The 16,840-nt window shown below is 37.4% G+C and overlaps 1 protein-coding gene across 3 annotated transcripts in view; it reads right to left on the bottom strand.

Moving 5' to 3' along the window:
- Positions 1-8,143: 8,143 nt before the first annotated feature.
- LOC138316313 (NEDD4-like E3 ubiquitin-protein ligase WWP1) overlaps positions 8,144-16,840 on the bottom strand; it is a 104,493-nt gene continuing 95,796 nt past the window's right edge. For all 3 annotated transcript variants that reach the window (XM_069257972.1, XM_069257974.1, XM_069257973.1), the window contains 6 exons: positions 15,700-15,833; positions 14,030-14,170; positions 13,528-13,648; positions 13,199-13,303; positions 12,873-12,969; positions 8,144-11,162 (listed from right to left, as the gene is read on the bottom strand). In XM_069257972.1, the coding sequence (XP_069114073.1) occupies positions 10,990-11,162; positions 12,873-12,969; positions 13,199-13,303; positions 13,528-13,648; positions 14,030-14,170; positions 15,700-15,833 (771 nt within the window). In that variant the 3' untranslated portion in view covers positions 8,144-10,989. The remainder of the gene's footprint in view (positions 11,163-12,872; positions 12,970-13,198; positions 13,304-13,527; positions 13,649-14,029; positions 14,171-15,699; positions 15,834-16,840) is intronic.

Raw genomic sequence — 16,840 nt, 5'->3', positions numbered from 1 at the left:
TCCGACTCAAGTCTGGTTGGTTTAATAAACCGTATCCTAGTCACCACGTAAAAAAATATATCTATTAGCCGAAATGGTTAAGTATTTATAACTTATTTAGAAAACAGAAATTTCATAAAATAAGTTGCATAAACACTAGCACTTATAAAAGTTTTGCCATCGATTTTCAAGTGGCTTTTGTTCATGTATTACAACAGTTTTAATGCAACTTTGGTCGAAATTTCTATTTGTTTCGAAAAAAATATAATAGAATATTCTCGAATAATTATTTTAAACTTCATTCCTTACATTCTTAACGGTTACAATTTTGCTGCAAAATTATAAAACTTCCGTTACAAACATGAAACATGTACTACACTTGTATGCCAATCTGTTTTAAAATTTCTAACACTCGTAATTAAAAACAATATTACATATAATAGAATGGATTGGAGTGGGGTCAAAAAGGCTCTACCCATCTACAATGCAAGTACATAGTTAGTCCTTTATTGAGAAAAGATAATACGTCTACGCAAATACTTTTGATCTCCACGATTTTAAACATACATATGTATGTATGGCAAGCCGTTTTGATATTTAATACATCATAAAAAGTTACACATGTTTCACTTAATTTAAAAGGATTTAAGCTTAGGTTGAAATTGATTTCAGTAAAAAAACGTAATAATGCGAAAAAGAAAAAAGTAAAACAAGAGGCCCAGAGGGCCTGTATCGCTCACCTGGTTTGTAATGCCTAGTAATGTTCTGAATACAGGTTCATTGTTTCTTTTCTGAAGGAATTTTAATATTAACCTCTAATTCCCCTATTGGGCCCCACTCTTTCTGCTCCAGGGGGTCAAAGCCAAAATTTATACAAATTCTGTTAACCTCAAGAATGTTTCTGGGCCAAATTTGGTTAAAATCCAAGCAGAACTATATGACTAGTAGCGACTTATAGGATTTACCTCTTTTTCCCCTATTGGGCCCCACCCCTCCTGCCCCCGGCGGGTCAGAGCCAAAATTTATACAATTTCTGTTCCCCTTCCCCCAAGGATGTTTGTGGCCAAATTTGGTTACAATCCATGCAGAACTCTAGGACAAGTAGCGATTTATAGGATATACGTCTATTTCCCATATTGATCCCCGCCCCTCCTGCCCCCGGGGGGTCAGAGCCAAAATTTATACAAGTTCTGTTCCCCTTCCCCCAAGGATGTTTGTTGCTAAATTTGGTTACAATCCATGCAGAACTCTAGGACAAGTAGCGACTTATAGGATTTACCTCTTTTTCCCCTATTGGGGCCCCACCCCTCCTGCCCCCGGCGGGTCAGAGCCAAAATTTATACAATTTCTGTTCCCCTTCCCCCAAGGATGTTTGTGGCCAAATTTGGTTACAATCCATGCAGAACTCTAGGACAAGTAGCGATTTATAGGATATACGTCTATTTCCCATATTGATCCCCGCCCCTCCTGCCCCCGGGGGGTCAGAGCCAAAATTTATACAAGTTCTGTTCCCCTTCCCCAAGGATTTTTCTGGCCAAATTTGGTTACAATCCATGCAGAACTCTAGGAAAAGTAGCGATTTATAGAATTTACCTCTATTTCCCCTATTGGGCCCTGCCCCTCCTGCCCCCGGGGGATCAGAGCCAAAATTTATACAAGTTCTGTTCCCCTTCCCCCAAGGATGTTTGTTGCTAAATTTGGTTACAATCCATGCAGAACTCTAGGACAAGTAGCGACTTATAGGATTTACCTCTTTTTCCCCTATTGGGCCCCACCCCTCCTGCCCCCGGCAGGTCAGACAAGTAGGACAAGTAGGACAAGTAGCGACTTATAGGATTTGTAAAATTCCCCTCTACAACTTGCTGGCTGGACATTTCATTAAAGGGACAATTCATTCTACGAGAACATTAAAATTTGTATATATATCGGAAAACCCCCAGTTCTAATGGGAATTAGATCAGTCGGTTTTACTGTGATATGTCAGAAAATCCCATGGTGGTGAAATGCGTGTGAAATGTTCAAACTCACTCGCTGTCCGCCATTACAAATTGTGGTCGAATATCTTGTATGCCGAACCCAGTCTCATGCTCGTAGAGAAATACTACTTTTGTCCAGAACAGCTCAAATCGCTCTGACAGAAATGTTTTTACCTTATTAGGTGAATTGTCTTGCCTAAAAAATCATTATATCACCTCCACAGTGGTTATGTAGTTCATTTGTTTAACGTGCGTGACTTTGGCTCGGATATTGGTACAGTGTACATATTGTACCTGCTTAATAATATTGATCAACGATTTGTAATTACGATGCTTGTTATCACTATTTCTTAAAAAGTACTGCAGAGTTTTTGTTCAAACTTCACATGGAGGCTACCCTTGGTCCCTAGTTGTGCCATACAGATTTTGAGGCTGATCAGAAAAACAAGATGGCCGCCAGACAGCCATCTTTGATTTTGGCAGTTGAAGTTTGTTATCATTATTTCTTGAGAACTACTGACGGGATTTTGTTCAAACTTCACATGGAGGTTACCCTTGGTCCCTAGTTGTGCCATACAGATTTTGAGGCTGATAGGAAAAACAAGATGGCCGCCAGGCGGCCAACTTTGATTTTGATAGTTAAGGTTTGATGATATCCCTATTTCTCAAAAAGTGCTGAAGGGATCTTTCTCTAAACTTAATATGTAGGTTCCCCTAGGGCCCTAGTTGTGCATTTTCCATTTTGGACCAATCGGTGAACAAGATGGCCGCCAGGTCGCCATCTTGGATTTTGATAGTTAAAGTTTGTTATCGCTATTTCTCAGATAGTACTGAAGGGATCTGTCTCAAATTTCATATTTAGGTTCCCCTAGGGACCTAGTTGTGCATATTGCATTTTGGGACCGATCGGTTAACAAGATGGCCGCTAGGCAGCCATCTTGGATTTTGTTATTCAAAGTTTGTTATCGCTATTTCTCAGAAAGTACTGAAGGGATCAGTCTCAAAATTCATATGTAGGTTCCCCTAGGGCCCTAGTTGTGCATATTGTGATTTGGGACCGATCGGTCAACAAGATTGCTGCCAGGCAGCCATCTTGGATTTTGATATTCAAAGTTTGTTATCGCTATTTCTCAGAAAGTATTAAATGGATCTTTCTCAAATTTCACATGTAGGTTCCCCTAGGGCCCTAGTTGTGCATATTGTGATTTGGGACTGATCGGTCAACAAGATTGCTGCCAGGCAGCCATCTTGGATTTTGATATTCAAAGTTTGTTATCGCTATTTCCCAGAAAGTATTAAATGGATCTTTCTCAAATTTCACATGTAGGTTCCCCTAGGGCCCTAGTTGTGCATTTTGTGATTTGGGTCCGATTGATCAACAAGATGGCTGCCAAGGAGTCATCTTGGATTTTGATAGTTGAAGTTTGTTACCGCTATTTCTCAAAAGGTACTGAAGCGATCTGTCTCAAATTTTATATGTAGTATGTTTGAAAAAGTTTAAAAAGTAGAGAAAAGATCCATCTTTCCTTTGTCAGATATAGATCATTCTTTGGTGGGCGCCAAGATCCCTCTGGGATCTCTTGTATTGTTTTCTTTTACAACACATAGTCCAAGAAGTATGACTAAGGTGTACTTCTTCCTTTTCCAGCAGTGGCAACGGCAGTGTTCACAATATAATTAACAAGAGGCACAGAGGGCCTGTATCGCTCACCTGGTTTGTAATGCCAAGTTATGTTCTGGATACAGGTTCATTGTTTCTTTTCTGAAGAATTTGAATATTTACCTCTAAATCCCTTATTGGGCCCTACCCCTCCTGCCCCCAGGGGGTCAGAGCCAAAATGTATACAAGTTCTGTTCCCCTTCCCCCAAGGATTTTTCTGGTCAAATTTGGTTACAATCCATGCAGAACTCTAGGACAAGTAGCGATTTATAGAATTTACCTCTATTTCCCCTATTGGGCCCTGCCCCTCCTGCCCCCGGGGGATCAGAGCCTGACATTATACTAGTTCTGTTCCCCTTCTCCCAAGGATTTTTCTGGTCAAATTTGGTTACAATCCATGCAGAACTCTAGGACAAGTAGCGATTTATAGAATTTGCCTCTATTTCCCCTATTGGGCCCTGCCCCTCCTGCCCCCGGGGGGTCAGAGCCAAAATTTATACAATTTCTGTTCCCCTTCCCCCAAGGATGTTTGTTGCTAAATTTGGTTACAATCCATGCAGAACTCTATGACTAGTAGCGATTTAAAGGAAATGTTGACTTACAGACGGACGGATGGACGACGTGCCATGATATAAGCTCAACGGCACTTAAGGCCAGGTGAGCTAAATATTAAAGAACACAGCTCCCTGATCAGCTTTCATCACAAATTTATTGTTCTCGTAATATAAACACTGAATCATATCTGTTGACATTTTAATGATACGGAGGAATAGTGAGGATGTCACTGCATTGAAACCTGTCTACAACATCACCAATATAAACCGACCAGTCTAGGGTCACATTGGACAGATAAAACCTGTCTACAACATCACCAATATAACCTGACCAGGCTATAACAAACCTGTATAAACTGACCAGTACAGTGTCACATTCGACAGATAAAACCTGTCTACAATGACCACTTACCAATCAGGACTGACGGTATTATTCTATACGATAAACTCTGACAATGTTTGAACTACAGATGATGTTTGGGTTCAGATTTTTACGAGATATTATTTTACAACATTAACTCTGACAATCTTTGAACTACAGACAATGTTTGTGTTCAGATTTCAGTGTAGTTCTCCTCACCATATGGTTACAGTGTTATAAAATAAATACAGGTTCATCAAAAGCATTAAATCAACATGATAATCCATTTAGTGTATACAGAGAAAGGCCATTGGATCACTAACTCAATAAAAATCTGTCATCACTGAAATAAAACTACAGGTGTACAAGTCTGTAGGTGATGATGATACAGTAAAATCAAAGCTTAATGATCAGTCTGGTTACGTTTCTATAAAACATTTCAACCCATGGTATTAACAATCTTTATAATCATCTATAGATACTGATGAAAGCTAACTAGTTTTTGATGATAATGATCTCCCTTTTCTATGTGTTACTGCATGAAAGAAATTGTTTACGCTCTCGATTAAATAAATGAGAAATTTCTACCAAACCAAAAATGACGAATTTCCACCGGAAAGCAAGAGTGGACCCAAATGCAATCATTTATAGCTTAAATTTACAGTTGACAAAGAGAAACATGAATAAATTAAAAAGATGTTTTACAAATGAAGGAAAAAGAGAAAGATTGTGCCAGTTTTATTGATGAATAGAAACCAAGCTACAATAAGAAGCTGTAGACTTGTAGAGAGACATCAGGTAATGTGTTAGTTGTAGTCGTGCTGTGTTAAATATTGCAGGATATGTACAGTTCCCCAAGTCTAATCTCCCAACATCTCTGGCAAAGAGGTCATGGACAGAGTAGATCATATCAGTATGTACAAATTTGTTATCATCACAGTGATTAATAATAACTGACACTTTCATTGAATATTCATCACTCTTAAACTTACCATGAATATTCATTAGTCTTGCACTTTAACAACAATCACACTGATTCCTCATAACACTCATATAATCAACACCAAACATACACACACTGAATGAATCTTCATCATATCTATGAATGTTCATTTAACTTGCACAAACAGAAGTACACTGGAACTTCAACACTCATTCACAGGTCATAATTAATTAAATACAAGAGATCCCAGAGGGATCTTGGCGCCCACCAAAGAATGATCTATGTCTGACAACAGAAAGAGGGATCTTTTCCCTGCTTTTCAAACTTTTACTACATACTATATATGAACCTTGAGAAAGATCTTTTCAGTACTTTCTGAGATATGTAGCAGTAACAAACTTCAATTATCAAAATTCAAGATGGCTACCTGTCGATCATCTTGCTGACCGATCTGTCCCAAAATGCAATATGCACAACTAGGGTCGTAGGGGAACCTACATATAAAATTTGAGAAAGATTCCTTCAGTACTTTCTGGGAAATAGTGTTAACAAACTTTAACTATCAAAATCCAAGATGGCCGCCAGTCGGCTATCTTGTTGACCGATCACTCCCAAAATGCAATATGCACAACAAGGGTTCAAGGGGAACATGCATATGAAATTTGAGAGAGATCCCTTCAGTACTTTCTGAGAAATAGCGGTAACAAACTTTAACTATCAAAATCCAAGATGGCCGTCAGTCGGTCGGCCATCTTGTTGACTGATTGGTCCCAAAATGCAATATGCACAACTAGGGCCCTAGGGGAACCTATATATGAAATTTGAGAAAGATCCCTTCAGTACTTTCTGGGAAATAGCGGTAACAAACTTTAACTATCAAAATCCAAGATGGCCGCCGGTCGGCCATCATTGTTGACCGATTGGTCCCAAAATGCAATATGCACAACTAGGGCCCTAGGAGAACCAACATATGATATTTGAGAAAGATCCCTTAAGTACTTTCTGAGAAATAGCGGTAACAAACTTTAACTATCAAAATCCAAGATGGCCGCCAGTCGGCCATCTTGTTGACCGATCTGTCCCAAAATGCAATATGCACAACTAGGGCCCTAGGAGAACCAACATATGAAATTTGAGAAAGATCCCTTCAAAACTTTCTGAGAAATAGCGGTAACAAACTTTAACTATCAAAATCCAAGATGGCCGCCAGTCGGCCATCTTGTTGACCGATTGGTCCCAAAATGCAATATGCACAACTAGGGCCCTAGGAGAACCAACATATGAAATTTGAGAAAGATCCCTTCAAAACTTTCTGAGAAATAGCGGTAACAAACTTTAACTATCAAAATCCAAGATGGCCGCCAGTCGGCCATCTTGTTGACCGATTGGTCCCAAAATGCAATATGCACAACTAGGGCCCTAGGAGAACCAACATATGAAATTTGAGAAAGATCCCTTCAAAACTTTCTGAGAAATAGCGGTAACAAACTTTAACTATCAAAATCCAAGATGGCCGCCAGTCGGCCATCTTGTTGACCGATTGGTCCCAAAATGCAATATGCACAACTAGGGCCCTAGGGGAACCTACATGTGAAATTTGAGACAGATCCCTTAAGTACTTTCTGAGAAATAGCGGTAACAAACTTTAACTATCAAAATCCAAGATGGCCGCCAGTCGGCCATCTTGTTGACCGATTGGTCCCAAAATGCAATATGCACAACTAGGGCCCTAGGGGAACCTACATGTGAAATTTGAGAAAGATCCCTTCAAAACTTTCTGAGAAATAGCGGTAACAAACTTTAACTATCAAAATCCAAGATGGCCGCCAGTCGGCCATCTTGTTGACCGATTGGTCCCAAAATGCAATATGCACAACTAGGGCCCTAGGGGAACCTACATGTGAAATTTGAGAAAGCTCCCTTCTGTACTTTCTGAGAAATAGCGGTAACAAGAATTGTTAACGGACGGACGGACGGACGGACGGACGGACGGAAGGACGGACGGACGGACGGACGGACGGACGGACGACGGACCACGGACGAAAGGCGATTTGAATAGCCCACCATCATCAATTAATTAAAATATACTTTTGTCACATTTTTTTCTTTTCTTTACCTTTTAGACAGAATACTTTTTAAGACTTTTGCTAGATTTGAAATGATCCAACAGAATCTTTCCCTACATTTTAGGGCTATTCAATGAATACTCTGTGCATTCTATGGACAGGAGAAACCGAGTAATAATGAATCTACTAAACCCACGTCACCTTCTGTTAATATATGTAGGCAGCATTTTACACATGCCTCATATATGACCTTCTGCACACATACACCTTAAATAACTTGATATAGATCAGATAGATTTGTAAGCTATAGGGGTCTTGGGTAATTTGTGACAAAATTCCTCTCAATAACCTTGCTGTTAAACACTGATACAAATATTCACTCATACCAAAGAAAATAACTTAAAACAAACCATGCATACATTCATCTTTCTTCAACCTTTCTTCAAATTAAAACTTACACGTGGTATGAAAATTAACAGTTATACTATCTTTCATACCGAATTAGTTGCTGATCACGTATGTAAATTAACACATAAATATAACCTAAATCTACACAAACAGGAATCCACTTCAGGGGGAAAATCTATATGCCTCTTGCTTAAAAAAACATGAAACGATCATTATAAAAATAGCTTAAACTTGCTACAGAATCTAAAACTGTGCTGATGTTTATAATAAGGCATTGATTAACATTCTAAATAATTTGGCAACATGAGCTTAGTCTACGTAACAACATCAGACTGATGCAGAGTTATCTACCCTTGTGAGTCGGTATTAATCATTGTTACATGATTAGCTTGCATTAGTGTGATGTTATACATAAATTATGTAACAATCAATATATCACAAGGGCAGACAACTCTACATAGCAAAATGACAAAATAGGGAATAAACATGTTCAACCTACTGAACAAGTCAGGTGTTATATAAACCTACAGACGAACTTCTTCACCTCAGATTCACTTTGGGTTCAATGGTCAAAGTAAAATACCAAACTATAAGGTTAAGGTGTCAAACGTTTCAAATTTGAATGAATTCAACATCAGAACACCTCCTATTGCTGCATATGTATGTCGTATGGGTGGTCACATATTGAAAGGACGTCATCATCATGTAGACTTCATAATTACACGTGCAATAGTCTATTTACGTTATCTGGAATATTTCGACCGTAATTACATATTTAATTTTCTTAGTTTTCTGAGCATCAAGTTAGAATATTTGGAAGAGATCAAGGAAATAATGGTTCCAAATCAAACAGGTCTGTGACAAATGAAAGTCTGAGGTAACAAAGTTCATTTGTATTTCAGTTCTCATATCTGAGGTCCATCTAGAAATGTTGTATTACTGATATAATGGTGCGTTACTGCTTATCATTTTATAGGATATGTATTTCCAATCACAGACAATATGTTTCTAGCAGACAGATCTTTGATTCAAGAAGTCCAACAAAATCACTTTTCAATAATTCTGGCCCTAACAACATGCTCAATCCTAATAACAGTCTCTACCTGACATTTCTCTGATTAACAAATCTTTTGGAGAGCTTCACTATAAACAGGTCTAATAGAATCTGTGTCTCCTTTTAACTGTGTATTTAAAGAATAACCCAAATGATCATATTTGATCAGATATGAAACTAAAATTGTGGAGAAATAATGAATTTTTGCATGAGGATATATATTTTGTTTTTCAGTTGAGAACATGTTCAAAATAATGAAATAAAATTTTGGAAATGTTGATTATAAAACAAAACAAGGCAACTCACTCAGACAACATAACAGAACCAACAAGATATATCTATTTATATATAAACATCTTTTGCCCTGTGTACAAATCACAGTTGTAATATATACAAAACAGAAACAGGAACATTTCATTGCATTAATGTTAAAGGGGAGGTAACTACAATAAATATTTAATCTTTATCATTAAACAATTTTTTGAGTAGGGAAGGTAGAACGACAATGAAACATTACGTCTAGAATTAATACATCTAATTAGAGAAGTGGAATTTAATATGCTTATATCTATAGACCATCACCTTATACTTTTCTCCAGGTGTAAATACAAATTGTGGAGTTTTAATCAGAAGTTGTGGGGGTGGAACGGTAAAGTAATTGAGAAAATTGGTTTTACCTGAATAAAAACTGAATGGGTCGGAACATCTATGAAATACAAGCACTTTCAAACAATATCAAATAAAAAAATTAACTTTGCCAAACATAGAATGTAGACAAAACGGAACTGTACATCTTAAGATGAGATAAATCATTAAATGAAACACTAGTCACAGGGTTTCACCATATTAGCCTGTGTATTTGGACATGAAAGCCCACTGTACCATATAAAATCTATATAGGTCACATAGTGCAATACTAACTATACAAAAACTACAGTCCCACTTGTACAACTATTAACATCTCCATACAAAAATAGGGATCATTCATTATCTCATTCCGTTTTCATTCAATATCAAGTTTATTACCCAGTGATCAATTAGAGCTCCCTTTATTTCTTTCCATGCAAATTTGATCCATTTATATGACTCGACGACACAAAAAAGTGTTAGTATAAGTAATGATGCAATAAATTCCTGCTCTCAAAGTGTAAATTCATGCAAAACATTCTATTGTAAAAACAATTAAAAACAGATTTTTCTTCTAAAGCCATATCAGTTTTGCAGAATATCTGATTCCATTTTAAGAATCTAAATTACCAGGGTAATTTGAATTTCTTTCCCAAATTCTTTCATAATCAAGTTTATTTATTTTTCCATTCCTCAATCATTTCTGCCACAGCGATGAGGAATTGTCATACAACTGACATCCTTCAACACTTGGAAATGATAATCCCTTCCTCAATCACAATTCCAGTGATGTCATTGAAATTCATTCTATAACCAAAATCAATAACATGTTTAGGCCCTTCTTTAAATCTCCACTCCTTGGTGCAGTAGTATCATCAATGAAATCTCCTTTCTGTCAAATCTTAGCTCCAGAAAAACTAATAGATAAGACGCGACTGAAATCTGATGTTACTTGAATTTGTACAAAATTTCAAAACTCCTTTTTTTTTCTTGCAATCCATTGAAACCATGCTCCAACGTTGAAGATTTTTGTCCAAATTGCCAAACATTCAAATCGAGAATACAGACGACAGAGGGAGGACGCCTTTGAGCAAATATGGAAAATCTGTGTTCTGCATAGAATATTCACTTGTGCTGATCTACAAGACCACCCACCTGGATTTCTGTTTTCCTCTGTCTCCTTCAGGTATTTTCCCAGACACAAAGAAAAATGTCGCGAACGACACAATACATTTTACCTGTCAGGAAGCATTTCATTCACTCCATACTCGCACAGAAACAATAAGAGGTTTTTATAATGATTTTATGTACAAACATGGCCTCAAAAGGTCCATTATCACCAGTGGCTCGTAAAGTAAACATCATTCTTGACCAAAACCTTCTGTCTCCTCGATTGCCATTGTCAATTTTTCCACTAACTGTTCGTAGGTCCTATAAGGTGGTAAATCTAGCCGATTAAAACAGGTATGACTCCGAGGCAGCCAGGTCTCCTTACCTACTTTCTCTATACAAAATCTCTGGGGACCATTGCTTCCTGTACAAGTACAATTTTAAAGAACATTTAGTGATTTGAATGAAAAGAAAATTAATTAAATAACACATAACACATTTAAATGTACCGTATATATTCTTGTCTTTCAAGTGGGTGTCAATTTGGACGTCATTATTTTGTAAGGGAAACTAGTATTGTTCTGGATAGTATGGTATTACTCTAGCAAACACATGACGCTATAATAAATATCTAGCTGCAGCAAGTGCATATAAAGCGTAAATAGAGAATATGTATTCTAAACTGATACTTTCAGAATCTAATTAAAAAATCAATGTTATAACATGTCTGACAAGTTGAAGTGAGAGCAAGAAGCTGTTCACTAAGTGATCTAATGTCAAGGTTATAACTTGTCAAGTTGAAGTGAGAGCTAGAAGCTGTTCACTAAGTGATCTAATGTCAAGGTTATAACTTGTCAAGTTGAAGTGAGAGCTAGAAGCTGTTCACTAAGTGATCTAATGTCAAGGTTATAACTTGTCAAGTTGAAGTGAAAGCTAGAAGCTGTTCACTAAGTGATCTAATGTCAAGGTTATAACTTGTCAAGTTGAAGTGAGAGCTAGAAGCTGTTCACTAAGTGATCTAATGTCAAGGTTATAACTTGTCAAGTTGAAGTGAGAGCTAGAAGCTGTTCACTGAGTGATCGGAGCTAGAAGCTGTTCACTAAGTGATCTAATGTCAAGGTTATAACTTGTCAAGTTGAAGTGAGAGCTAGAAGCTGTTCACTAAGTGATCAGAGCTAGAAGCTGTTCACTAAGTGATCTAATGTCAAGGTTATAACTTGTCAAGTTGAAGTGAGAGCTAGAAGCTGTTCACTAAGTGATCAGAGCTAGAAGCTGTTCACTAAGTGATCTAATGTCAAGGTTATAACTTGTCAAGTTGAAGTGAGAGCTAGAAGCTGTTCACTAAGTGATCTAATGTCAAGGTTATAACTTGTCAAGTTGAAGTGAGAGCTAGAAGCTGTTCACTAAGTGATCAGAGCTAGAAGCTGTTCACTAAGTGATCTAATGTCAAGGTTATAACTTGTCAAGTTGAAGTGAGAGCTAGAAGCTGTTCACTAAGTGATCTAATGTCAAGGTTATAACTTGTCAAGTTGAAGTGAGAGCTAGAAGCTGTTCACTAAGTGATCAGAGCTAGAAGCTGTTCACTAAGTGATCAGAGCTAGAAGCTGTTCACTAAGTGATCTAATGTCAAGGTTATAACTTGTTAAGTTGAAGTGAGAGCTAGAAGCTGTTCACTAAGTGATCTAATGTCAAGGTTATAACTTGTTAAGTTGAAGTAAGAGCTAGAAGCTGTTCACTAAGTGATCTAATGTCAAGGTTATAACTTGTCAAGTTGAAGTTAGAGCTAGAAGCTGTTCACTAAGTGATCTAATGTCAAGGTTATAACTTGTCAAGTTGAAGTGAGAGCTAGAAGCTGTTCACTAAGTGATCTAATGTCAAGGTTATAACTTGTCAAGTTGAAGTTAGAGCTAGAAGCTGTTCACTAAGTGATCTAATGTCAAGGTTATAACTTGTCAAGTTGAAGTGAGAGCTAGAAGCTGTTCACTAAGTGATCTAATGTCAAGGTTATAACTTGTCTAACAAGTTGAAGTGAGAGCTAGAAGCTGTTCACTGAGGGATCTTATGTGATATGGAAATACAAATTTTTAAAATTTAAAAAAATAAAATAAAATAAAGAAATATAATATGTATGTACCCATCAACTCTGCAAACCCTCCGACTGGTAAACGACATGTTCCAGTAACAAATTGCATCAGTCTTGTACGCTTTTCGTTGTCTATTTCTCTCACAAACTGAAAAACACCGAAAATCATGAGTTATCTCCCCAACATTATTGGCCATACGCTATAAAGTATTATGCTATACAATTGACAATACATAAAAGCTTTATTACATCAAATATCTTTTCTACGTTTAATTTTCTTATCAGTCTAGGTTATACAAAAATTTCTTGTTCTACATTTTTCATTTAACATGACAGTTGACCATAACTGACATGATTAGATCCAAGGTAACTCTTACCTTCCAGAACCAGACAACTTGTTTCGAGTTCCTTTGATAATGTCTGTAAATAGTGTTCCTTTCCCAGTCATCTACATCAACTTCCTGCATACCACACAGCATCAACTGGAAATCAGACCAAGACATTTAATACCAATACATACCGCCAATACGTTATCATTTATTCCTTGGTTTTGTCTAGGTATAACACAATTTTATTGGTGAGATAGTCATCTTGTGATCCTAAACTTTTGTTCTGAATCCTTAGCATGTTCTCACAAGATAAGCTCAAATAATATTAACAACTGTCCGAATTGATGTGACCTATGACCTGGATGTGACTTATTTACCTCCAACTCTCTCTCATCAAAGTACTGTAACCACTGAAGTGGCACCACTTCACTAAATCCATCGAGGAAAGCCTTGGTCTGGTCCTCAACACCTCGTTGGAATCTCCAGTTGGTCATCAGACTGATTAACATACAACACATATATAAATACCAATGGCTGCACAAAACATCACACAGCAGTTAAAGCGTAAATTGATCTTTATATAAGACTTAAAGACTTATTTTGCAAACTGAAGGAAACTAGACAATTTGCTGGATATGGTCTGATGTTACAAGATATCATGAACTGAATTTGACCTGTTTTGTTGGTACCAACTTTTCATTAAGAATTCAAGTACACTTTACTCTAGGTATAAAAGTATTTGAAATTTTCTCATAATAATGGTCCTGCCAACTTCAATTTAATGAGTTTTGTAAATAATTTTTCTTCCATAGGCTTCTAAATTGCTTTCAACAAACAATAAATTTATCAGGAATGTATTGTGGGTATAACGGGTCCTACTTGATATATTCTTCCTTGTTTTCCTCTGTCACACGAATGTCAGCTCCTCCTTCCTTCAGATCATGCTGCTCAATCTTGCCCAACACCTCAAAGTCGGCGCTGAAGAACAGCTCCAGGCCACACTCATCAATATTGTTGTCCCTAAACATTAATCATCGTTGAATTAAGTAAAGAAATGAAATGTTCTAACTTTATGGATCGAGACACATGAACCTATAAACTACAGGGTGTATCCAAACAATGCATTTGGCTGCTCAATCATCACAAAACATTTATGGCGATATCTGCTGTTTCTTTTAAGACAGACAAAGTGTGGCTTAAATGGGTTCTTCCAGTCAAACACAACAATTATGAGATTTTAAGATGAACAAACTAGAACTATTTCCAGAGTGGCAGACTAATATACCCCCCGTATCTCACATGAACGACAGTCCATACCTCACATGTAAACATGTATGACTGTCTATACCTCACATGTAAACATGTACGATGGTCCATACCTCACATGTAAGCATGTACGACTGTCTATACCTCACATGTAAATATGTACGATGGTCCTTACCTCACATGTAAACATGTACGAGGGTCTATACCTCACATGTTAATATGTACAGGGGTCCATACCTCACATGTAAACATGTACAATGGTCCATACCTCACATGTTAACATGTACGACAGTCCATACCTCACATGTAAACATGTACGACGGTCCATACCTCACATGTAAACATGTACGACGGTCCATACCTCACATGTAAACATGTACGACTGTCTATACCTCACATGTAAACATGTACGATGGTCCATACCTCACATATGTAAACATGTACGATGGTCCATACCTCACATGTAAACATGTATGATGGTCCATACCTCACATATGTAAACATGTACGATGGTCCATACCTCACATGTAAACATGTACGATGGTCCATACCTCACATATGTAAACATGTACGATGGTCCATACCTCATATGTAAACATGAACGACAGTCCATACCTCACATGTAAACATGTATAACTGTCTATACCTCACATGTAAACATGTACGATGGTCCATACCTCACATATGTAAACATGTACGATGGTCTATACCTCACATGTAAATATGTATAAGTGTCTATACCTCACATGTAAACATGTACGAGGGTCTATACCTCACATGTTAATATGTACAGGGGTCCATACCTCACATGTAAACATGTACAATGGTCCATACCTCACATGTTAACATGTACGACAGTCCATACCTCACATGTAAACATGTACGACGGTCCATACCTCACATGTAAACATGTACGACAGTCCATACCTCACATGTAAACATGTACGACTGTCTATACCTCACATGTAAACATGTACGATGGTCCATACCTCACATATGTAAACATGTACGATGGTCCATACCTCACATGTAAACATGTATGATGGTCCATACCTCACATATGTAAACATGTACGATGGTCCATACCTCACATGTAAACATGTACGATGGTCCATACCTCACATATGTAAACATGTACGATGGTCCATACCTCATATGTAAACATGAGCGACTGTCTATACCTCACATGTAAATATGTATAAGTGTCTATACCTCACATGTAAACATGTACGAGTGTCTATACCTCACATGTAAACATGTATTGCAGTATTAGTAGAACTTACTGGATCCAGGTGAGAGAGTTAAAGAACTCAGGGTCTATCGTCTCAATATCAGTCAGGTGCAACTTCTTATTCAGCATCCTCTTATAGAACGGTAGTGTGAACCCACTGTCGATAAACTTTCCATGGTACAGGGCCTACAACACCAAACAAAATCAACTTTCTATGGTACAGGGATTACAACACCAAACAAAATCAACTTTACATGGTACAGGCCTACAACATTAAACAAAATAAACTTTCCATGGTACAGGGCCTACAACAACAAAATAAGCTTTCTATGGTACAGGGCCTACAACACCAAACAAAATAAACTTTACATGGTACTGGCCTACAACATTAAACAAAATAAACTTTCCATGGTACAGGGCCTACAACAACAAAATAAACTTTCTATGGTACAGGGCCTACAACATCAAACAAAATAAACTTTACATGGTACAGGGCCTACAACATCAAACAAAATAAACTTTACATGGTACAGGCCTACAACACCAAACAAAATAAACTTTCTATGGTACAGGGCCTACAACATCAAACAAAATAAACTTTCTATGGTACAGGCCTACAACATCAAACAAAATCAACTTTACATGGTACAGGCCTACAACATTAAACAAAATAAACTTTCCATGGTACAGGGCCTACAACAACAAAATAAGCTTTCTATGGTACAGGGCCTACAACACCAAACAAAATAAACTTTACATGGTACTGGCCTACAACATTAAACAAAATAAACTTTCCATGGTACAGGGCCTACAACAACAAAATAAACTTTCTATGGTACAGGGCCTACAACATCAAACAAAATAAACTTTCTATGGTACAGGCCTACAACATCAAACAAAGTAAACTTTACATGGTACAGGCCTACAACACCAAACAAAATAAACTTTCCATGGTACAGGGCATGAGACAGATCGCTTCAGTACCTTTTGAGAAATAGCGGAAACAAACTTCAACTATCAAAGTCCAAGATGACTCCTTGGTGGCCATCTTGTTGATCAATCGGTCCCAAATCACAATATGCACAACTAGGGCCCTAGGGGAACCTACATGTGAAATTTGAGAAAGATCCATTCAATACTTTCTGAGAAATAGCGATAACAAACTTTGAATATAAAAATCCAAGATGGCTGCC

This window comes from Argopecten irradians, chromosome 2 (genome assembly GCF_041381155.1).
Source record: "Argopecten irradians isolate NY chromosome 2, Ai_NY, whole genome shotgun sequence".
NCBI classification, from domain to species: Eukaryota; Metazoa; Mollusca; class Bivalvia; order Pectinida; family Pectinidae; genus Argopecten; species Argopecten irradians.
This window is presented reverse-complemented; position numbering and strand designations above follow the sequence as displayed.